The sequence below is a fragment of the Carassius gibelio genome, chromosome B25 (genome assembly GCF_023724105.1).
Source record: "Carassius gibelio isolate Cgi1373 ecotype wild population from Czech Republic chromosome B25, carGib1.2-hapl.c, whole genome shotgun sequence".
Lineage (NCBI taxonomy): Eukaryota > Metazoa > Chordata > Actinopteri > Cypriniformes > Cyprinidae > Carassius > Carassius gibelio.
The window spans coordinates 3,962,489-3,987,642 of record NC_068420.1 but is presented as its reverse complement, the minus strand read 5'-3'; the positions used below and the strand labels follow the sequence as shown (position 1 = coordinate 3,987,642).

The window sequence follows — 25,154 nt, the reverse complement described above, 5'->3', positions numbered from 1 at the left end:
CCCACTAACACACTATGCAAGGGAAGTTTATTTATATAGCACATTTCATGCACAATGGTAATTCAAAGTGCTTTACATAAAAGAAAGTAAAATAATCATAAAGAAAAATTATAACAAAAATAAAACAAGCAAACTTTTAAAATGATTCAAAAATCAACGGAGTCGCGAACAGGCTCCGAAGTGCCGATCTGAATCAATCGAACCACCGAGTCGCGAACATGCTCCGAAGTGCTGATCTGAATAAAATATTATTTTGGAATCTGCGATACTTTTTTTGGGATTCTTTGATGTATAATTTTTTTTAAAGAACAGCGTTTATTCCAAATATAAATCTCTTCTAACAATATTAATCTTTGATTTCACTTCTTATCAATTTAACACATCCTGAATAAAAGATTCTAAAATCTAATAAAGAATACAATTTCTTATAAAAAAAAGAAAGGATGAAAATTTACCGAGTCGCGAACATGCTCCGAATTGCCGATCTGAATCAACCGAGTCGCGAACAAGCTCCGAATTGCCGATCTGAATCAACCAAGTCGCGAACAGGCTCCAAAGTCTCCATCTGAAAACTTTACCAAAGAATGTAAAAAATAACTCTATTTTTCTAATAACTCTACAACTCTATGAAAGACTCAGATCACGTATCTAAAAATAAATCTCTATGGTAAAAGAGAAATAATAAGAGGAGTGAAGTTTCCTACCGTTCTGCTGTGTTTGGTCCTCAGCGCGTCTGACGCTCCAAGGCGTGTCCCCGCCCCTGACACGCGCATTTACAGCGCTAAATTAATCATCTTTGCTAATTATTATACATTTACTAATTGTCAGCTTCAGGTACTTCATTTATTATTGTTCAATGAACTGTTTGAAACAAAAACAAAAAAGGTTGTATTTCAGTAATAATTAAAAATTATCAAAATAAAATATAGAAAATAATGGTTTCTATTTTAATATCATTTAAAATATAATTTATTTCTGTGATGTGCAGCTGTATTTTCAGCATCATTCCTCCAGTCTTCAGTGTCACATGATCTTTAGAAATCATGAAAATATGATGATTTATTCTTAGAACGATTAACAGTTGTGCTACCAAATATTATTTTGGAATCTGCGATACTTTTTTCAGGATTCTTCGATGTATAATTTTTTTTAAGAACAGCGTTTATTTAAAATTATTAAAAATTTACTGACCCCAAACTATTGAACTGTGAATATTGTTAGGAAATATTAATATTTTAAATAAATGCTCTTCTATTTAACATTTTATTCATCAAAGAATGCCGATCTGAATCAACAGAGTCGCGAACAGGCTCCGAAGTGCCGATCTGTATCAACGATCAACCAAGTCGCGAACATGCTCCGACGTGACGATCTGAATTTAAGTTACTGTTTATAAGGTTTGAGAAGAAGTTCTGTCTAGCTGTGGCTAGTTTCACATTAAAAGCATGAAGGATGTCTTTATAGATGCTATAGTGGATTTCAAGTTTCGTCTTCCTCCACATCCGCTCTTCTTTTCTGCATTGTCTTTTCATAATCTGAACTGCTGTTGATCTTCTCCAAACTGATTTCTGTCTGTTTTCTTACTGACTATTATTGGTGCAATATCATCAATAACATTCTTAACTTTTGAGTTGAAGGAATCAAGGAGAATATCAACAGAGTCTGCAGAAATGCTTGGTGTTAAATATATAGCCTCCATAAATAGTACACTTGTGTTCTCCTTCATGCATCTCCTTCTGACAGAGACAGATCTATATTCCACTAGATGTCCTCCTTTCTCACGGTGTCTGTCACCATATCACTTCCTGTTCCCTTATTTGGTCACCTTCCTCCTTGTTGTGTAATTGATTGTTCCTCACCTGTCTCCTGTTCCCTCATTATCCTTCTGTGTATTTATACCCTGTCTGTCTGAGTCTGTGTTACGGAGTCCTTGTTTAATGTCTGAGTATTATTCATGTCCGTCATTCTTGCTGTGCCTTGCCTTGTGTTCGTGTCTTGTTTATGTTGTTTGGATCTTCTGGTTTTGACCCTGCCTGGACTGTTTACCCATTTGGATTATCCCTTAATAAATGACTTACCTACAATTGGTTCCCTCTCTGTGTTTCCTGTACACCGATCGTGACAAGCAGAGATCAATATGTCAAAGAAAATACAGAAGTGATCAGATAGTGCTACGTCCTTAATAACAATGGATGAAATGTTTAGACCCCTACTGATGATTAGATCCAGAGTGTGTCCACCTTTGTGTGTGGGTCCATGCACATGCTGAATCAGGTCAAATATGTTTAGAACCGTTATCATTTCTTTAGTAGTTTTGTTTTCTGCATTATCTATGTGAATATTAAAATCCCCTGCAATTGCAAAACAGTCAAACTCTGAGGAAATTATTGATAACATTTCTGTGACCTCTTCAACAAATGCTGAAGAGTATTTTGGAGGCCTGTAAATAATAATAAACAGAATGCGTGGGGCACCTTTCAGCACAATCCCTAGATATTCAAAAGACAAGTACTGACCAAATGACACTTGAGCCCCTTTCACACTGCCATTCCGGCAAATACAGGGGTAAAGTGTTCCTGTAATTGTTCCCTGGTCGCTAGATTTGGCACTTTCACACTGCCAGTGATGACCCGGTATATGTGCGTGCTTTCACACACAGCCCTTGAAGATCCCGTAACGACACGTGACATCAGCGCGTGACGTGTAATGTACAAGTCGACAACGCTTGGCACGTTATACTTTAACTGAAGCAAGCAAACGATCTCTGAGTCAGCGCGGAAAGTGTGGAACTAACTGATCTCTGCTTCATTACAGTTTGCACATATGTTTTCGTCGCGAATGTTGATCTTTCTTCAAAACAGCCGGTAAAAGAGTCGCGCGATAACGCGCGTCATCACTTCGATACGGAATTAGATCTGGCTTTTGTTCACACAGCGCTCGTTCCGGATCGATTACCGCAATGTTACTATGTCCCCGACCCGGGTTCGATTCGGTAAGCAATTCCGGGACGTGGTTGCTTTCACACAGAAGGCGACCAGGCAATGTTACGGGAATATTGCGGGTCCGACGTGCAGTGTGAAAGGGGCTTTGCTTCCATTGATATACATCTTTAAATAGAGCAGCTACACCCCCACCTCTCCTAACAGTCCTGCAAACACTCATGTAAGTGAAGTTAGGAGGGGCTGCTTCATTTAGGGTTGTTGCACTGCAGCTGTCTTCTAGCCATGTTTCGTTTAGAAACATAAAATCCAGATTGTTTGTGGTTATAAAGTCATTGATTAGAAATGATTTATTTTTTAGTGAGCGAATGTTTAAAAGTGCTAACTTGATGGCAGTGCTTGGTGTCTTTACATCAATCTTAGTTTGATGCATAATAGGCCGCAGATAAGATGAGTTTGCCCTTCGGCTTGAGAAGGCCTTAGACTTTCTATCACGTGATAAAACTGAAATAGAGAAAGCTACAGGCACACTGGGTTTCCGCTTGTTCAGTAAGCATTTGTGAATGTTGCTGCTATTATAGCGGGGACCCGACACATATCACTGAGAGCTGCTATCAGTTGTTTTTGGTTCACCTTCAGCAGATAGAGGGTTTGGACCCTGGCGTTGTGGCAGCGGTCGGAGAGCTCTCATAGGAACAGGGCCCACAGGCTTTGGTGGTTGGGGGGCCCGCTGTTTTGCTAGCAGCAAATGAGTGAGAGAGTTTAGTCCCAACATACACCAATTCCTCCATTTTCTGTGAGAAGCATAGAAGTGGAGATGCTGGAGAGAGGGACAATGTGTCTGGTGAGATGGGCTGTGTCTCTGGTGTTTCCGGTGGCTGTGATGTGTTGTCCTGGCTTCCCTGGCTGTTTTCCAGAAAGTCGTACTTGGGTGGTGAATCTTGTAGCTCTTTTGATACATCACAGTCAGTCTGTGAGCTCTGTGGACAGGGCTCAGCAGGGATAGTGTCTATCAGCAGTGATTGTTTTGGCTGTGTGGTGTTATCAGTGTCCTTGTGGGATACGTCAACCACATGATGACTTGGACCCGGTGTGTGTGTGCTGAATGGATTGACACACACTGCTGAAGGATGACGGAGGGAGAAGTAGATATTGTCCTTAAACACTCTTGCACCAAGTTTGTTTGGGTGAAGGCCATCCGGTTTAAACAATTGTCTATGGCCCCAGAAAAGATTGAAGTTGTCGATGAAATTTACTCCTTTTATATTACAAGATCTTTGTAGCCATGTGTTCAGCCCAAGCAACCGTGAAAACATATTTGTTCCCCTTGCCGGGAGTGGTCCACTGATGAACAACTGAACTTTGAGTCTTTGAAGTGTTTCAAAGAGTTCACTGAAGTCCTTCAGTGAAGGAAAAAGTGTGGTAGGAAAAGGTGCATAAGCAACAGGGATGACTTCAGCCTTGGGAAGATTGTCAGGAAAAGCAGATTCAAGAACTTGGGAGAGCTTCACAAGGAGTGGGATGAAGCTGGGGTCGAAGCCGAAGTGCATCAAGGTTCACCACACTCAGACATCTTTAAGAAAAGGGCTACAGCAGTCACATTCCTAAAACCAAGCCACTCCTGAAACCAAAAAAACAAACATCAGAAGAATTTCACCTGGGATAAGAAGAAAAAGAACTGGACTGTTGCTCAGTGGTTCACAGTCCTCTTTTCAGATGAAAGTAAATTTTGCATTTCATTTGGAATTCAAGGTCTGGAGGAAGACTGGAGAGGCACAGAATCCAAAGTCCAGTGTGAAGTTTCTGAAGTCAGTGATGATTTGAGTGCCGTGACGTCTGCTGGTGTTGGTTCATTATGTTTTATCAAGTCCAAAGTCAATGCAGCCATCTACCAGGAGATTTTGTAGCACGTTATGCTTCCATCTGCTGACAAGCTTAATGGAGATGCTGATTTAATTTTGCAGCAGGAATTTAGCACCTATGTCAGGGATCTAGGAGGGAGGACCCAATTTCATTGGGAGGTAATAAGGTTTTATTGACAAAACAGACTGATGCAAGAGGGTAGTGAAGTGAACAATAGATAACACAACAGGATAACAGTTAACAGGAACAGCTAGGGGAGGCCACTGGGAAAGCTTCAGGAAACAACTGGCAGAATACTTGGCAACAGAGGGGGCAGCAAAACCAGGCTGATGGAGAAGACCACACAAGGCACCGTAGAGCAGATCTCAGACACTTGTTAACCACTGACTCTGAAACAGACCAAGTGCCAGGTAGGTAGAACCAGGGCAGGACGCACGGGGACAGGACATGAACTCGAACACAAAACTAGACAGGACAAAGCTCCACAAAAAACACGAATTAAACTCAAGACAAGGGAAGATATAAGCCAATGAACTAATAAAAGGTTAAGTAACAAGATAAGAAATTACCAGTTTAACCAACAAGAATCAAGACTAGAAAAGCCAAATAAATATTACAAAATAAAAGCCAAAAGCAAGAACAAACAAATTACTAAAATAAGGAGCAAGACAAAAACATAGAACTACAAGGACTAGACAAGGGCACAAGACCAACCAGACAAGGAGACACGGGCGCGTGTTCAGCCACATACAGAGACAGAGAGGGTGTGAATGACCATGAACCAGCAAACAAAAAAGGGTAAGGGGCACTATAAATAAGGAGGAAAATACATGAGGGACAGTTGAGCACAATAAGACTGACCAAGCTGACGAGGGGGGTGTGGTAAACAGGAAACAAGGAGGAGGGGCTAAAGGAGCACATGGCCGAGAAAACAATTAACAAAGCCATGTGCTGATACTAGACACAAGAAACAAAACATAAAACAAAGTGCAAAACCCTCACAACCTACCCACACTGCCAAAACCACTTCCAAGTGATTTGCTGACCATGATATTACTGTGCTTGATTGGCCAGGCAACTCACCTGACCTGAACCTCACAGAGAATCTATGGGGTGTTGTGAATAGGAAGATAAGTAACATCTGAAAAACAATACAGAGGAGCTGAAGGCCCCATCAAAGCAACCTGCAGTATCACAGACAGTAATTGCAAAAGGAGCCCTAACCAAGTATTGATAGCATAATTAAACCTACTTTGGAGATCTTGAACATTTCTGTTTTGTAAATCTTTTATTGATTGATCTTTGAGAAAATATTCTAATTTTTTGAGATACTGAAGCTGTAAGTCGTAACCATCAGAACTCAAACAAAAACTCTTTACATATTTCAGTTTGTGCATGTGCAATAAATGTAGAATATAAAAGGTTTGCTTTTTTAAATTAAATTACAAAAAATAAATAACTTTTCCATGATATTCAATTTTGTTTTACATGTACCTGCATGTACTTAAGGGAAATTGTACATATTGTAACCAATTGCTTTTATATATAATTGGACTTGTAATCACTTATCTATCATGCAAATATGCTAGCTATAATATTACATGGCAAAAACATGTATCAGGCACCAATATTTCTGGTCTAGGAGGAATACAAAGGAGTAATGGTCATTTTAAGGACCTGGCGGCAGCCATTTTGAAAAACGGGGCCTTTCTTGGAGTCAAACTTTGGTAAACTTTTAGTATGTTTTTAAGTACATTTGATGCTACTGTAAAACACTGAGAAACCTTTTGTTAGAATTTTTTGGGGTCAAGACATATTTGCAGCCGACTATATATATTTTACTTATAATTGTTGGAAAGACCCTCTAGCTCTGGATGAAAATATGTTAATTGTCCACTTACCTCCTCTGCAGGATTGTAGACAAACCAATGCAGTTTTCACATCAATAAAACTGCACTAGAAATTAATCTTTAATATCTTTTAGCAGAGAAGTGTATGAATCATGAACAAAAGCACTCACTATAACAGTCTGCAGTCGCTCTGGATAAAGATGTCTGTGAAATGTCCACTTAATTCCTCTGATTTTAACCAGCAGTGCAGATTAGAGGTTCACATCTGGAGATCTGACTGCAAATAAACATAAAACAGAAAGTATGAAACTTGCAAATATGATTTGTTCATTGGTGCCACATATAAACCACCTAGAAGTCTTTTAAGTGATCAGTGTTATACTCTACAAACCCTAAATGCATTACGAGCAATAATATTTTGACAAGTAATATTAAGCTTTTAATTTGAATATTTCAATGTATTAAAATACAGAATTATATAAAGTTTTTCAAATGGCAAAGCTTACACATTTGTAAGCTTATTGTCGATCTACATAAATTATAAATGAATAAATGAATAAATTCAATATATTCCAATCACATACATTCAGACGCTTTAACATTCCTTTTGAGCTTTCACTGCAGCAGTGTTTCCTCTTAACCTGTTAATATATTTAAATCATTTTTTTTCATAGCAACTGTACTACAGCAGGGAAGTGATTTAGCTGAATCACTTCATGTTTTATGTGACTGGCTGTTCATTGTGAACATCACACTTTCATCTGCACAGACTGTAGAGCTAATCATTAACTACAACCAACGATCAGCTGATAAAGAAAACTTGAAGCAAGAACTGTGAGACCCAACCAAGTGATGGTTTGCTATTGTCAATTCTTAAACCTGCTTTGTGGGAGACGACCAGATTAATAAATAAAATTAACCAAGACAAAAACAAACTGGATCGCCATATTGATTCTTGCTTTACACATGACTTCTTCAGAAGTAAGGCAGCAAGTGAACATTTTGTCCTCAAAGCTAATGTGTTAAGCCCATTTTGCATGAAATAAGTATTACCTGGTGACCTCCAGTCATTTGTAATAATTGCAGAGGTTGTCTGTGATCTTAATCCCGTGCGGATCGACCATGCAAATGCAAGTAAAATCACAGGCTTCGCTTATACTGTGTGAATGCACCATACAAAATGAATATGGCTTTAGAAGCAGGAGAAATGGGCAAGCTTAAGGATTTGAGCAAGTTTCACAAGGGCTAAATTGTGATTGCTAGATGACTGGGACAGAACATTTCCAAAACTGCAGCTCTTGTAGTGGTGTTTGTGGTCTGCAGTGGTCAGTATTGATCAAAAGTGATCCAAGTAAGGAACAGTGGTCAAACAGCAACAGGGTCATGGGCGGGTCAAGTTTCACTGATCCACGTGGGGAGCGAAGGCTGGCCTGTGTGGTCCGATCCAACAGACAAGCTACTGGTTAAATTGCTCTGTTGAAATTGCGGGTTCTGATGGAAATGTGTGGGAATACACCATTGTAAGAAAGAGTGATGAGGACATTGACGATCTTAATGAAGATATTCATTGAAGCATTGCAGTGACAATTTACAGGTAGCACCTTGGGTTCAATGGAGTCAGAATGAACCACGAATATCCTAAGCTCTAACATTTTATACACTTAGTTTACTATACTTAACATAAATGAAGCTGCTCCTGTCATTACAGATGTGGTCTGTGATGGCCTGGATTTATACCACACAATTCTTATATATTCATCTTTGCAGTGGATCAAATAAAAGGACATTATTATATTGGTTTGGTTTACAATCTTTATTTGTCATTCTACTGAGTCAGTGGACGGACGTAGTTATTTGACTTAAAGTTAAAACATTGAAATCAGTTAAAATTCCTCTTTGGCTAAAATGTAATTTTATATAAACATAGCAAATTGTTAAAGTTCATTCTTGTAATTAAAATGACTTGAAATGTTTAATACCTGTTATGTTGTGAGAATGGACCAGCCTATGTGAATTCTAGGGCTGTAGAGGTCCTTTCTAGGTGCTGATCCACCATCTGGTCTGGATACGTACTGGATCCGGGTGACTGCAGTGACCCTCTGATCTGGATACAGACTGGATCTGGTGGCTACGGTGACCTCAGAATAAGAGTGAAACAGACTAATATTAGTGTAGATGCCATTCTTCTAATGATGTAGCAAGTACATCGGGTATTATGGGAAGTGTTCCCGGTTCCGGTTTAACTAATTAATGCAGCCTAAAAATCCTTTTAATGTATTTGGATATTAGAAGCATATTAGTATGTTATGTGTAAGCCAGGTTAAAGAGATGGGTCTTTGATCTAGATTTAAACTGCAAGAGTGTTTGTCTGTCTCCCGAACAATGTTAGGTAGGTTATTCCAGAGTTTAGGCGCCAAATAGGAAAAGGATCTGCCGCCCGCAGTTGATTTTGATATTCTAGGTATTATCAAATTGTTTTGAGAACGTAGCGGACATGGAGGATTATATATTAAAAGGAGCTCATTCAAATACTGAGGTGCCATTCAGGGCTTTATAAGTAATAAGCAATATTTTAAAATCAATACGATGTTTGATAGGGAGCAAGTGCAGTGTTGACAGAACCGTGCTAATATGGTCATACTTCCTGGTTCTAGTAAGAACTCTTGCCTCTGCATTTTGGACTAGCTGTAGTTTGTTTACCAAGCGTGCAGAACAACCACCCAATAAAGCATTACTAATTACTAATAACTAATTTAGATATATTTTTGAGATGGAAAAATGCAGTTTTACAAATGCTAGAAACGTTGCTTTCTAAGGAAAGATTGCGATCAAATAGCACACCTAGGTTACTAACAGATGACGAAGAATTGACAGAGCAACCATCAAGTCTTAGACAGTGTTCTAGGTTATTACATGCAGAGTTTTTAGGTCCTATAATTAACACCTCTGTTTTTTCAGAATTTAGCAGTAAGAAATTACTCATCATCCAGTTTTTTATATCGACTATGCATTCCATTCGTTTTTTTAAATTGGTGTGTTTCACAGGGCCGCGAAGAAATATAGAGCTGAGTATCATCAGCATAACAGTGAAAGCTAATACCATGTTTCCTGATGATATCTCCCAAGGGTAACATATAAAGCGTGAAGAGTATCGGCCCTAGTAGTGAGCCTTGAGGTACTCCATACTGCACTTGTGATCGATATGATACATCTTCATTCACTGCTACGAACTAATGGCGGTGATATAAGTACGATTATATGCTAATGCTAATGCACTTCCATTAATGCCAACAAAGTGTTCAAATCTATGCAAAAGAGACAATGCATGCATTAATAACATTGACATCCCTAATATACACTGACTGGCCAGTTAATTAGGTACACCTTGCTAGCAAAGGGTTGGACCCTCTTTTGCCTTCAGAACTACCCTAATTCTTTGCTGCATAGATTCAACAAGGTGTTGGAAACATTCCTCATAGATTTTGGTCCATATTTACATGATAGCATCACGCAGTTGCTGAAGATTTGTCAGCTGCACATCCATGATGCGAATCTCTCATTAAAACATATCCATCACATCCCAAAGCTGCTTTATTGGATTGAGATCTGGTGACTGTGGATGCCATTTGAGTAAAGTGAACTCATTGTTATGTTCAAGAAACCAGTCTGAGATGATCTGAGCTTTGTGACATGGTGAATGGTGACATGGTCAAATGACAGGAATCTTGAAAACTCAGTCAAACAGAAAATAGATCATAAACCTGATAATGACACAACTCCTTTAAGCACATTACGGGTTTTTTCTGGTTTTCTCACAACGATCCCAGCTCTGAACTTCATTTTGTGAGACCATACCTGTGGTTATAAGATGAAGTCAAACAAGATAAATGCAAATTGGCTGCTAATATTGATTCTTGCATTTGACATCACATATTCAGAAGGTTAGTAGCTGCTTTTTTTCTTTATCTTTTCAGTTTGTGTTCTCTGGGATTTGAAAATTCAATAAAAGCATTGTTAGCAACTTGATTATTCATCTGAATGAAAAATTACAGTTCTTCAAGCAATTTAGAGTAAGCTAATATTTACCCTTCATTAAATGAAGCTTCACTTCACTAACACTACAGCCCTGTGAAATGTAGCAAGCTTAGCGACAGCAAAATGGCAAAAGTAGTTAACTACATCCAAGTTATTTTTTTTTTACTAATTTATTATTTTATATTGAACCAACATCATACCAAGTCCTTGCTCTCTCAGTGATCTATGAAACTGTCAGTCAAGCGGACAGACAGGTATAATAGTTCAGTTTAGTTGTTTATTCAACAACTGTTCCAAACCAATTTAGAAACAAAAATCAGTATCATGTACAGGGCTGGATTTACCTTATATTTCGACTTAGACAAAATTCATTTTTAATTATTGCAGGGACAATCATTGAAAATAATAATATTTTAAAAAATAATTGAATAATAATTGAATAATGTCATGTAGTCCATAATAGACACAGTCAGTTTTACTCACTGAAATAATTATTCGTCATACAATTATTACTTCATAACTGTATTTGAGTCTTACACACATGCTATACAGATTGTGCATTAATTTGAATGGTGACAGCTATGATGGGAGAGGCTTGATGGAGTGCAGGAGATGCAGTTAACATTATCTTGACCTGTATTTGACTGTGACTTGACAACAAATGCTGAGACACTCTTCTCCGCTCCTCAAATACAAAAACATTAGCCTTTATAAATGTTGTGTTTCTTGAGTAAAGAAAACACTATATTTATTAAATCAACAGTTCTTCCGAATGCAAACAAGCTGAGATGCTCCAAACTGCACGCCATACTTCATTCACGAAAAAGGTGGATTGATGAGGTTTGACTGACAGTTTGAGGAGCCAATGACGTTACGAGGTGTAGTGTTGGTGGTAGCAATGCTACTGCCCATCAGTGTATATATATATATATATATATATATATATATATTAATGTATATTAGGGGTGTAACGATACGCGTATTCGTATTGAACCGTTCGCATTACGCATTATGTACCGAACGGTTCGTTGAACTAATTAATTATATTTGAACAAAAAAAAGTGAAATATAATGATATGCGTTCAACAAGGTAGCCCAATAACCCAAACGACGTAACAGGCAACGCCCCTGACACTCCTGAAGAAGAAAAAAACACCAACTTATATGTTTATGTTAGGCTACTCAGTCAGGCGCTGAGTGAGCGAGCAGTTCATGCACGGTATGCGGTGGCCAGTGCGTTTAACAGACCAGAAATAGAAGATCCTCCAATAACCAACAGGTCTGGTGTTTGAGTGCATTTGCTTTGGATTCCCTGTAAGCTATAAAGGTGATGGCAAGTGAGTGGTGGATAAAAAAACAACGGTCGCATTTGCTACATGACAATAGGGTACAGCAGCGGGAATAAAAAAATAAAAAAAATAAAAAACACCAGCGGGAATACTTGAAACATGTCAACTCATTTACGCCGACATCACCTTAGTGTGTCAGTATCTGGGAAAAGACGGAAAAAAGGAGAAAAATACACGCAACCATCTATCCCTGCAGCATTTATACAGACATTTCCAACTGATTCAAACAGGGCAAAAGACATCACCGCGGCGATTTGTAGGCTACATTTACGTTACATTTACATTATAGCCGCGGATATGAGACCTTACTATTTACCATTCATTCTGTCATCACCATTATAGCTTACAGGGAATCCAAAGTGCACCCAAACACCAGACCTGTTGGTTATTGGAGAATCTTCTATTTCTGGTCTGATAAATGCATTAGACATTTTGCAACGAGCCTTCTGCGCGTGCTGAGTGAGCGAGCGCCTTAGGGGCCGTTCACATATTGCGCCTAAAAACGCGTGGAAAACGCTAGGTGCGTCTTTCTCCTCCTTTCCAAAGTGCTTGGGCAGAAGCGCCCCTGAGGCATCTGCCTTTGCTAAGCAACAATGACGTGCTCTCTCCATGAAGACGCGGAAATTTCAGCAAAGGATAAATGGATTTGCAGCTCTGAAAATCGCTTGCAGTAGGCTAGCTCTGCTACTTAATTTATTTCAAAATTGCAATCCATATACAACTATGATCAGCTGTTCCTTCATCTTGGCTGAGCTTTCAACGTTGTTATAGGAAAGGATGAAGCTGATTGGTTAGTTCTTGTCACATGACCCGCGGTGCGCTTGCGGCATTCTGAAAAGTTGAGATGTTTTTACATTTTGCTGTATCTAAAACGTACCAAACCGTACCGAACCGTGACATCAGTGTTTCTTATCAAACCGAACCATGAATTTTGTGAACCGTTACACCCCTAATATATATATACATATATATATATATATATACATACATACATACATACATACATACATATATATATATATATATATATATATACACATAAACACATATATACATATATATACATACAATATATCAGAGAACATACAGTATCTTCGATTTTTTTTTCTTACTCCACTGGCAATTAGTTTTTTTCTTTGTGTGATGATTGAACTTTCCTTTTCAGCTTCTCATGATGACATTGATGAAGTGAGGATCCTGGTTGTGGGGGTCAGAGGTCAGTCCAGATTCAGTGCTGCAGATCTTCTGTCAGGAAGGAAAGACGGAGGACAGGAGGACAGAGAGATTGTAAAGACTCCAGTAATTACAGACGGGGCTCGTAGAATGATGCTGGTCACTGGACCAAACCTCTGTGAGGAGGACGCAGCGAGACAGACCTTCACAACAGCGCTGTTTCTCTCATCTCCTGGACCTCACGCCGTTTTAATGCTCCTGAATCTGGAAGATCAACAATCACAACAGTGTGATATTGAGAAACGAGCCCAGGAGCTGCTGGGAGCAGAAGTCCTGCAATACTGCATTGTTCTTCTGCTCCAAAACCACCAGGAACCTTTGACAGGAGCGTCCAGAGGGATTGCTGAAGAAATGATCAACGCATGTGGAGGAAGATTTCACATCATAAGAGACTCTGAACCAAAACCTGCTCAAAGAGCAACTCTTATAGCAGAAATAGACAAGTTAGTTCAGCTCAATGGTGGCAGCTTTTATTCAGTTCATAAATTAGAAACTGAAGAAACCATTCAAGATATGCATGAAAACCAGGTTTTATCTGTAATATATGAAACTTTTGGAGGAGCAGTTGGAATCATAGGATGGATTTTCTTCATTTCAGTAACTGCTCTTGCTATTTACACTAAAGGAAAGGACATAAATTTGATTTATGGTGCAGCATTTACTGTATTTGTATTGTTTATGGTCTATCTAAGACGTTTTCTGAGTCCAGATCTTGCCATCCCACTTAATTTGGCCTTATTATCATCATTAGCAACTGTTCTTACAAAAGACTCTAAATTAGCTGATATTGAGTTTAAGAGCAATTGTCAAGACTTCAGATTAATCATAAGTCATATCATAATATTTTTTTTCAGGCTGCTAATACTTCCATGCGCTAAAATGATATCTTTCGTGCTTTTGATGGGTTCAGCTCTGGTCTTGGGAACAATCATCAGCACTAGGACATGGGCAGATGTGCTCATAGCATGTTATGCGGCTCCTGGGGTCACAGTTGGTGCTTTTGCATTCAGTGTTTTCGCCACAATGATTAGCTGTGAACAGTCAATACAAGCACTAGGGTCATTTCTGTGTTGTACCTTTGGGGCAACATTTTCCATTTGGTTTGTGAGTGTGTTTGGTGGGATGATGACAATAAGGCTGCTAATATTAGGATTGACAATTATGACTTTCCATTTAAACAATGAAATGATAAAGACTGTACTCTGGTTAATTTGTCTTACACTGTTTTTTTCATGTGCTTGTGTGTTTATTGGATTAGTCATTCTGTCCATTTTAGAGGTGGTAGTGAATTTTCCCAAAGCAATAGTAGAAAACGTAATCAGTTTCTTACTTGTTTAATGTTGCATTATGATTTGGTTCATTAATAGTAATTTGGCAAAAGCAGATTTCATTAATCTAGTGCAGGGATCCTCAAATCTGGCCCACAAGATCCACTTTCCTGCAGAGTTTAGCTCTAATCCTAATCAAACACACCTGAGCATGCGAATCAATGTCTTCAGGATCATTAGAAAATCACAGGTAGGAGAGTTTGATCAAGGTTGAACCTAAACTCTGCAGCGCATTGGCTCTACACGACAAGACTTGAGGAACCCTAATCTAGTGTAAATCACAAACATTGACTAAAACACAAAAGACTCATTATTATGTATACATTTTACTTGTTGGTAAGATCCTCTAGCTCTGGATGAAAATATGTTAATTGTCCACTTACCTCCTCTGCAGGACTGTAGACAAACCAATGCAGTTTTCACATCATGTTGTTGTGATTTAACTTCATGTGAAGATTAACCTGTAAATAAAATCCAACTTACTGTATGAAACGTACAAATGTTAATAAGTAATATTAAGATGCTGCAGATCTTCTGTCAGGAAGGAAAGACAGAGGACAGGAGGACAGAGAGATTGTAAAGACTCCAGTAATTACAGACGGGGCTCGTAGAATGATGCTGGTCACTGGACCAAACCTCTGTGAGGAGGACGCAGCGAGACAGACCTTCACAACAGCGCTGTTTCTCTCGTCTCCTGGACCTCACGCCGTTTTAATGCTCCTGAATCTGGAAGATCAACAATCACAACAGTGTGATATTGAGAAACGAGCCCAGGAGCTGCTGGGAGCAGAAGTCCTGCAGTACTGCATTGTTCTTCTGCTCCAAAACCACCAGGAACCTTTGACAGGAGCATCCAGAGGGATTGCTGGAGAAATGATCAACGCATGTGGAGGAAGAATTCACATCATAAGAGACTCTGAAACAAAACCTGCTCAAAGAGCAACTCTTATAGCGGAAATAGACAAGTTAGTTTGGTTCAATTGTCACAGCTTTCACTCAGTATTGAGACAACAGTTAGAAGCTGAAAGACTGGAGCTTTTACAAAGGCTAAAAGAAATAGATGGTAAACTTGGAGAAAGTAAGATCTCATCTACAATGCATGACAGTTTTGGTCGGATGGAGTCTGATAATTTCACTGATTGCATTTGTTTTGGCTACTGAACAGAAGCGCACAGTGTTCATTTTTGTGGTAACTTTAGCAGGACTCGTGACATTTATGGCATCTTTAAGAAATGCTTTGAGTCCACATGTAGCTTTTTCACTAAATTTGGCTCTGTGCTCCACAGTTGTGGCAGCCCTTATAAACTATCTACCAGTGTGCAAGTCAAATGATAAAGAAAAAAAAGTTTTTTTTACACTGACAGTGGGTTTAGGAGTAACCCTTGGATCCATTGCAAGCATTAGGACTTTGTCTGATGTGTTCACTGCATGCTGTGCTGCTGTTGGAGTCACGATTGGAGCTTTTGAAGTCATAAATTCATCATCGGAGCCCCAAAAACTAAATGTCAGAGAATTATTGCTATTATTTCTGTTTTGTGCTGTAGGTGCTGAACTCACAGTGCTGTGTGTGATTTTGCTAAATGCACTGTTTGGAGAGATGCTTACAATAATTCTGCTAATAATCATGACTGCAACTGCAATGTTCAAATTAGAGCCCACCATGAAGGACACTACAATCGACTTAGTGTTGATTCCATGTGGTTTTGTGTTTACTGCTTCAGTTGTTCTGATTTTAGAGATGTTGTAGAGTTTGCTTAAAGTATATCTGGAATACTTCCTAAATTCTTTCTGGTTTTATCCAGCATTACTATTGTGTTCTTTAATGCTGATAATACAGTTCAGAAAACCTGTGAAGAGGATGGAATAAAACAAAATGTCACAACTGAGCAACTCACAAATCTCCTGGATCCCATTCCTTTTTAATTCAAGTTGAGTGTGGGACCAAACCATCTCAGCATTACACTTGTCATCTAAATAATACATCATCAGCAGAGCTGTAATTTGACCAAGTATTATACAGGAATAAAAGTGAAAGAGAGCACGTTTATCTATAATCCAGTAACGTAAGTTAAAATAAGTAATATCTTAAGTATATTTTCATACTTATAGTCATGTAATTTATTTTACTTAAAGGGATGTATTTGTATTTTATTTAAAGGGATAGACTTAGTTCACCAAAATCAAGAACTTCATAATCAAGTAATCACTGAGTAATAATTTACTCATATTTATGTCTTTCCCAACCTGTATGGTTGTCTTTCTTCTGTGGAACATAAAAGTTATTCTAAGAGTTTTCCTATTATTCAAGACTTTTTCCATGTCCCTCCAAGGTATGATTTTTGTCTTCCTTATAAGTACAATGGCTCATTTCACTGAATTTTACAAAAACTATCAACACTAGTAATATTTATGATACATTTCCTATATGTAGCCATTTTTTTGAACAGCCAATCAGTTTATTTTCCCATTTGAATATGTTGACTCAGTATTTTGCTGTTTTCAGATGTCATAGATTATATCTATCATCAGACACATTTCCCTAACATCTTACTGTGGATAAAGCAGTATTTTACTTCAGCGATATCAGAAGGCACACTTATATCCCGCCCCCCGAGCTGAAACGAGAAACCTGATTGGTTGGGAAATATGCCGCAGGGCTGAAATGAACGCTCTGATTGGCTTTTGAGCAGCGGCAAACTTGTCCGTCTTTGTCCGTGCCTTCAGTTTCACAGCTAATATTTGAGGCAACTTTAGCTGGACTCGTGACATTTATGGCATCTTTAAGGAATGCTTTGAGTCCACATGTTGCTTTTGCACTAAATTTGACTCTGTGCTCCACAGTTGTGGCTGCATTTGTCAAATATTTCGCAAGTCAGTAACAATAGAAAAATCAAAACAGGTTTTATTCACAGTTGGTTTAGGAGTGACTCTTGGATCAATCGCTAGTGTAAGGACTTTGTCTGAAGTTTTTGTAGCATGCAATGCTGCATTTAGAGTCTCAAACGGTGCTTTTGCATTTTTAGGTTTATCATTTGAGTAAAAAAAAAAAAAAACTCAATGTCTGAGAACTATACCTGTTATTTCTGTTTTGTGCAGTAGGTGCTGAACTCACAATTTTGTGTGTGATTGTGCTCAATGCACTGTTTGGAGAGACACTCACTATACTTTTGATAATATTCATGATTGTAATTGCATCTAACAATTTAGATCGCTACACGAAGAACACTGTAATTAAGTTTCTTCTTCCTTTAGTGATTTTTTCAAGTGCTTGTGTGTTTAGTGTTTCAGTTGTTCTGACTTTAGAGATGTTTTTGAGTTTTCTTAAGGTGTATATCGCTTTTAAGAAAAGCGAAATTTAAATAGATATTATAGGTTGCTTTCTTCTTGAAGGCTCTTGTGAATGTTTGTGAAATAGACTGATGACATTCTTCTGATATCAGCAGTCAGTCAGTGATGTCATGATGTCAGTAATTTACCACAGAGCCGTTAGTCACATGGTGTTTATAGTTCAGTTGAACCCTACTATGTCATTTCCTGGATGAACCACAACTGTTTTCATATTTTGTTATAGTTGTTCATGACTCTTTTGGTCCTGAGCAGTTTAACTGCCTGCTGTTCTTCAGAAAAATCCCCAGCTCCTGCACATTATCTGGTTTTCCAGCATATTCTGCATATTTTAACCCTTTCCAAAAGTTATTGTATGATCCAAATCCACCTTTTAACACTGAGGACAATTGTGGAACTCATGCATAACTATTACAAAATGTGGAATCATTTACTGATGCTCAAGAAGGCCAAACAATGCACCAAGAAACAGAGGTTGATCAGGGTAAATTATACCTCATTTTTATTCTGGGAAATATATAAGTATATATGTAGATTCTGAAGTCCAGAACTAAATTAAAAAATATGGTCTTTAAACAAAATGAGAAGAATTTACACATCATCATCCTGTTCAAAAAAATACACCCCCTGCTATGAATGCATTGTTTGGCCTTCTTGAGCATCAGTAAATGTTTTCACCTTTTGTAGTTTCAGTGTAGTTTCACTTCTGAAAAGGATTCAAAAATGCAGAAGATATTTTATGATAATACATTATATTTAACAATTTCCCACATACTTCAGACACTGAATTTTTGCATAATGGATCATGAAAATCAAGCTTTACCATCAAATTAATAAATAACATCTTAAAATATAAATATAACACTAAAGAAGGTAGAGCTTTTTCACATTTGGCTCCCAAACTCTGGAATAGCCTTCCTGATAATGTTCGGGTTTCAGACACACTCTCTCTGTTTAAATCTAGATTAAAAATTCACATAATCTATCTCTTAACCTTCTACTTCAGTTATTTCTGATCAAATACACATTATTATTCTTTAGCTTGGGTTGAACATATCATTTTTTACTTGGTTGGAACAGCAGCTAATTTTTCTCTGTTTGCTTCTCTGTTTCTGCCACGGGATTGCCATCCTGAGGTAACTATGAATCACACAAGCCTTAGTCTGAATCCAGTCCTTACAAAGACCAGAGATGACCGAACACCTGAGAAGAGATGATGCCAACCCCTCAGAGGACCCCAGATGATGCCAATTCTCAAACAACATACACATCTACCAAACTGTGCCATAAGTTTGATTGCAATATATAATCATTGCTGTACTGATTTCCTACTATCTTCACACAATGGCAACTTTTTTTCTGAAGAAGTATAAAAAGTATTGTGGTGAGTTTATGTTCAAGTTATTGATCTTTTGTGTTAAAAACAAACCTTCTTAAACCAGCCTAAAGTGTTTATCTGGTCTCCCAGCCTGGCTGATCTGATTTAGCCAGTCTGTTTTCAGGTTTTAGAGAGGTTTGGGGTGCTTCAGTTGGCCGGTTAAACCGATTAAGACCAGCTAACAACTTTAGGCTTTGTCAAATCAGTTTTTCTCAAGAGTCAAATTAAGCTTGTCCAAAAAGCAAGTTGGAAACTGTTGCACAATATTCTTTTATGAACTTTTAGCTCTGTACACATGCTTGTGTTTTGACAGATCTCTGAGCTAAACGCTAAATTGAAGCTGTGATTTAAGGAGGACATGTTGTCCCTGAAGATTCATGGCTTGTATAAAGCCCTCTTACGCAGCAGCTCCCAAATGCCACGTAAAACAGACTATTTCATCTCGCACATACGGGTCATTTCATGTAGTAACACTGAGGTCAAGAGTTTGCTTTTAAAGAAAGCAAAAGCTGTCATTTGACAATGGATTATCGAGGAAGCAGATACAATGAAGAAAAAACAACATTCAGAGGGATTTTCAGCCGTGAACAATGATATTATTTCTTCCTTTGTCTCCAGTGCTTCAGGCATTTTAATATTGGAGATTTAGGATATTAGAAACGTTTATAATGTCTCATTTAGATATTAAAGCAACATTCAGGGCCCAAAGCTAGACAGCACAGCAAAACAGATCTGAGTTATAAAGATAAATACAGTTTTTTAAAAAGTAAAAAGTTTCATGTTCTTGTTGTTATTTGTCACATGGAATAGTATTGTATTGGATTTTATTTATTTCATGAAACTGTTATTTTATTAAATTTTTTGTAGACGAGTACCATGGTAATACTATGGTATTCTGTGAACTTCTGGAACAAAAATCCCATCTTATAATCATTCAGGGACGATATTTAAAGTACCATTTACTGTATGATCCCATTTCTGAAAAAAAAAATTATATATATATATATATATATATATATATATATATATATATATATATATATATATATATATATATATATATATATTATTATTATTATTATTATTATTATTATTATTATTATTTATCCCTTTAAAAAAATTGTGGTTATGCAAATGTTAGGAAACTTTCAATTTTAGCATTTTGCAAACATTGTGAGAATGTTACTTTTGAATGTTCCCTAAAATATTTAAAACAAGTAACATTTAAAAATCAATAGGTTCGGGTTCACATTAAAAAAATACAAATACAAATACAAAACAAACAAAAGTTCCAGTTCCATTGATGATGTATGATTAACTTTTTTGGTGCTAACATTTGGAGAACATTAGTTAAGAAGAAATAACTTTAAACGAACATTCTATTAATGTTACTGGATGAACTTTAAGAGAACCTTACCAGAACATTTTGAGATGGTTCGATGTTCCCTGTGTGTCCTTGTATGACTCTTGCAGACTACATTTGAGAACGCTTAACATCTCTGCAGCTGCGGCTTCTTGGAAATTTCAAAGCTGCTTTTGCCATGTTTTTTCAGGCTCTGCACTGATCCGGAGGTGTCTGCTCTTCCAGCGTTAAACACCTGTCATAACAGATGAATGCAGCTAATGAGAGTCTCAAGATCACCTTTCTCCATTATTTCATCTCATTTGATTCATGCTGACAAAAATGACTATTCTTTAGAATCTGAGGGTATTCATTTGAAACTCATCTCAAGTCAGATTGGAGCTAAAGATGTGGAGATCTGCTCATTTTCAGCCTCCTGCTGGTCCATGTCATAACTACACCATCATGCTGGTAAAAAGATTATATTGAGAGTTGATCTTGACAGTCATTCAAAAATAGCCATGCATTCGGAGCAAACACAACAACAAGGTTTTTTTTTGTTAATCATGCTAACATCTAATAAACAAAGTTGTTAATAATTCCCTCATTGGTCCGGAGCAGTTCAACTGCCTGCTGTTCTGCAAAGTTAAACATTCATAAAGAAAAAATTATGCTGAACTCCTGTCAACTACAACATTTTCTTTGCTGAGCACACTGTTTGTGCAGAAATGTGCGTATGAATAGGGAAATTAAACAATAATATTTGTCAAGGAGTTTGAACAGCAGTGCAACTTTTCTTTTTAATATCTGGGGTTTGTTAAAATGAGCCGCTCCTTTTGGCGAAGAAATGATTCCACTTCCAGGGCCAGAAGCTTCTGATTATCAACACAGAAACACGGAATGATCACAGCTAGAAGCCTCGCACAGATTCCAACATTACCAATAAATCAAATAAACATCTGGATTAGCTTAATTCCATAAAGGCAAATGCGTCTAAGTGTTGTGAGTCATTTGGTGGGTTTAAACCGAGATCAAAAAACTTTCTGAAGCTTGTGTGCCTTTTAAGGCAAGACACCCCAGGTGAATTTGGCAGAAATTGGATAGACATGCAAATATTTTTGTTAAATATGCCATCAAGTCGTAATGAAATTTCAGAAACATAAATCTTTGAAATTTCTTGTCTTATTACAGAGTTGAAACACATTTATTTAGAGGACAGAATCTTTTGATCTTCACTCTGTAAAGGTGATGTAATATTCTGAACTGGAATTCTTCAGAATATTTATTTCAAAATGTATTTCTGCCTTCCTTTGAAAGTGATCATTCAGGCTGAGAGGGAATTACGTAACATCTGAGACGTTTGGGGAATGGGAGGGGCTTCAGAATTCCTCACTGCAGACGGGAAGCTCCAGCAGCTCTGGAAACACCATCGGGACGCTGTGAAGAAGGCCACACAGTCACAGCCACAGCTGGAAATGTGTTAAGCATCTAAGCACGTTTATATATCTGTCCGTCACCGTTCCGGGGAATAATAATATTCCATGAGCTTACTCTCAACATGAGTCTCCATCTGGAATCCATCTTTCTCTGTAGACTCATATTCAAATGAAGCTAATTGTTGATATAAGCGTTTATTGGTGTCCCGAAGCAGCTCCTGCATGTTTACTTTGGGTTTCACAGCTTCTTTCCCATAGGATGCATTATTATTTTAAGAGATGTAGTAATACTGTAAATGCTAATGGGTTGTTCTGTATGTATTTTTGCAGGTTTCTTAAAGTTTTCCACAGATGTAGGCTACAGTAAAATAAAGGAACAATATTTACAGACTAGATCAAAGAGAGGGAACTCTTCTGACATTCTGACTCTTTACTGAATACATATATTAAATATTTACTTTCTTATTTTCTGTCTTATTGTGAATTATTCATCAGTAGTGTCATTCCAAAGAAAATAAAGTAAATAATGTCTTGATATTTAATTATTATTATTATTATTTATCAAAACTTGCTCACCTCCGTAACGAGTTTTTTTTTAGCAGATGTCAAATACCAATAAGGCTATCTGGATCACCACAAACCATCTCAACGCCGATTGTGGGCACTATTAATATCACACATTTATGCTAAACATTTTAAAAAAGTACTATGGTGTACAGACTCAGGGATCATGGCATCAAAGATACGAATATTTTAACGATAACAAAAGGAAGAAAGCAAAGAAAGAAAGCATCTGGAAATTTGATATGGAGATAAATTTTATGATTATATTACACTAGATTGTTCACGTAAATTAGCACCATGTATTTTTATTTTTGGTACGAAGCATTTGGACGTGGAAGCGATGATGCATGACGTCAGACTTAACAAACAAATTCGATAATCAAGCCCCGCCCAGATTTGTAATAATTCGAAATACACCACATTACAACTATAAATTGTGAAGTAATGCCATTTCAAGCATTTTTTTTTTACACATTCCTGTTTTGTCTCAATCAACATAATTATTATAAAAACATGTATTGTTTCACATTTACCATGTTATACAAAGATAACTTTGATTTGGAGTAATATCAGTTTGGCGTGAGGCAGGCGTTTATTTGTAAAAACTGAAGTGTGAGGGATCTCAAGAGTTTTTGACTCTTGGCAGCAGATGATCGCTGATTTATCTGACCTCTTGGCAAGTCTTTCCTCAACAGGCTTTTAGCAGTATTAGTATTTATTTGGGGTTTAAGTTCCAGCCTCAGGAGATTTATGGCGGGAAAAACTTTGCGCTTCACAGTGATTCAAACACGAGCTGTGCACTAGCACTTTGAAGCCTTGCATTAAAACTTTAAATGCTTGAAGTCTGAAAAGCTTGAAGTTTAAAGAGTCAGTGTAGCTTGCATTATGTGATGCATTACTAGCATTATTTAGCATGTAGTTAACATGAGTTATCAAGTTGCTAGCATGCTCCATATGATGATTTAGCATATTGCTAGCGTGTTTTAATGTTCCTTACACTGACATATTGGTAACATGTTGTTAGCATATCGCTAGCACAAATAAGCATGTCCTAAGATAGTTGTCAACCTTTGCTAGTGAATAGACATTTGAATACACAATGTGTGTTATTGTCCAAAAGTTTAGAGTCCCTGATCGTCTCAAAGGGACTTTTCCTAGATTTGGTCAACGATTAAACAAAATGTTCGATCAGTTAGAAAAGATAAAGCATACAGAGTCAGAACGGTCTGAAGGTCTGACCCAAGTTTTGTTGAAATACACACACACACACACACACACATGCTTTACCTACTTTTGAATAGCCTGTAACTTTACAAGACACAGTTTTGTTGCTTACACAGCAATGAATGGGAAAACATTCCTCTGGTTTCTCCATCCATACACGATTTAGCCATCCTGCTAATCATCTCTCCTCATGTTCAGGTCTTTGAGAGCATCATACGTACAGTAGGTGGATTACAAAACCCAGTTTAATGTATCATTGCCCTCTGATTTCCTTCAAATGTTCACACACATCGCTGAAGCCAATTGTTGCTATATATGGTAGCTTAATTCATCCTATTTCTCCCCTGAAATTCTTTCCTGGGCCCGGCACAAATCAGAGCACTCTCGGTCATTCCTCTGAATGACATGGGATGTAATTCTATTTAATGGTTCAGAAAATTTTACGCAACCTTTCATCAGCTTACGTTGATGTGGGGCCGCCGTGCATATCACTTTGTTATATTTTAATTGCAAGTACATCTTGATTTTAAAATTGTATTTACAAATATGACTATACAAAATAAAATCCCCCTGTTTTACTCTATCTCTGTGTTGTTTGCCGGTATGTTTAATAATCAATTTTAAGATTTTACTCTTTGTTTTTTAAGGTTTTAATATAGTATGGCACCTTCTTATTTATCGGTACTTGTGACTTTGAACTAATCTGCTAGATGTTTAAGGTCATCAAATTGGAAACTGTTAAAGGCTCCAAGATCAAGGTTAAAAAGTGCCATAGTTGGCCCCAAATTGTGGAATAGTGTACATTTATCTATTAGAATAACCCGTACAGAATCTCTATTTAAAATAAATCTTTAAACTCACCTTTTGGAAAAGGATTATAATATCAGTCATCCTGAGCGTGTTATTCCTTTGCACCATTCCCTCTGTATGTACAGTACCATGCCATTGTATGCTGTTTTACTGTATTGTCTGGTGTTTTATTATTTTGATTTGATAATGGTCAATGGTCAACAACGTTGTTTTATTGTGCTATATAAATAAAAAAACAAAAGTAAGTTCTATTAATGTTACTGAAGAACATTTTTGTTTAGAGCTTTTAAAGAACTTTGCCAGAAAGTTTTTGAGAATGGTTTCTACAAGGATTTTTATTTATTAATCCATTTCTTTTTTTTTTTTTTTTGCAAAGAACAACTAAAACAAAACTTATTTTTCCAGACAATTTAAATACTGAATAAAAAAACTGTTAGCTTGAACTGGAAGAATGTTTG

The 25,154-nt window shown here is 37.3% G+C and overlaps 1 protein-coding gene across 1 annotated transcript in view; it reads left to right on the top strand.

Annotated features, from left to right (window-relative positions):
- LOC128014026 (uncharacterized) overlaps nucleotides 1–15,929 on the top strand; it is a 37,389-nt gene extending 21,460 nt beyond the window's left edge. The window contains exons 2-4 of the mRNA XM_052597266.1: nucleotides 13,202–14,074; nucleotides 15,127–15,562; nucleotides 15,884–15,929. Coding sequence (XP_052453226.1) covers nucleotides 13,202–14,074; nucleotides 15,127–15,562; nucleotides 15,884–15,929 — 1,355 coding nt within the window. The remainder of the gene's footprint in view (nucleotides 1–13,201; nucleotides 14,075–15,126; nucleotides 15,563–15,883) is intronic.
- Nucleotides 15,930–25,154: the final 9,225 nt, after the last annotated feature.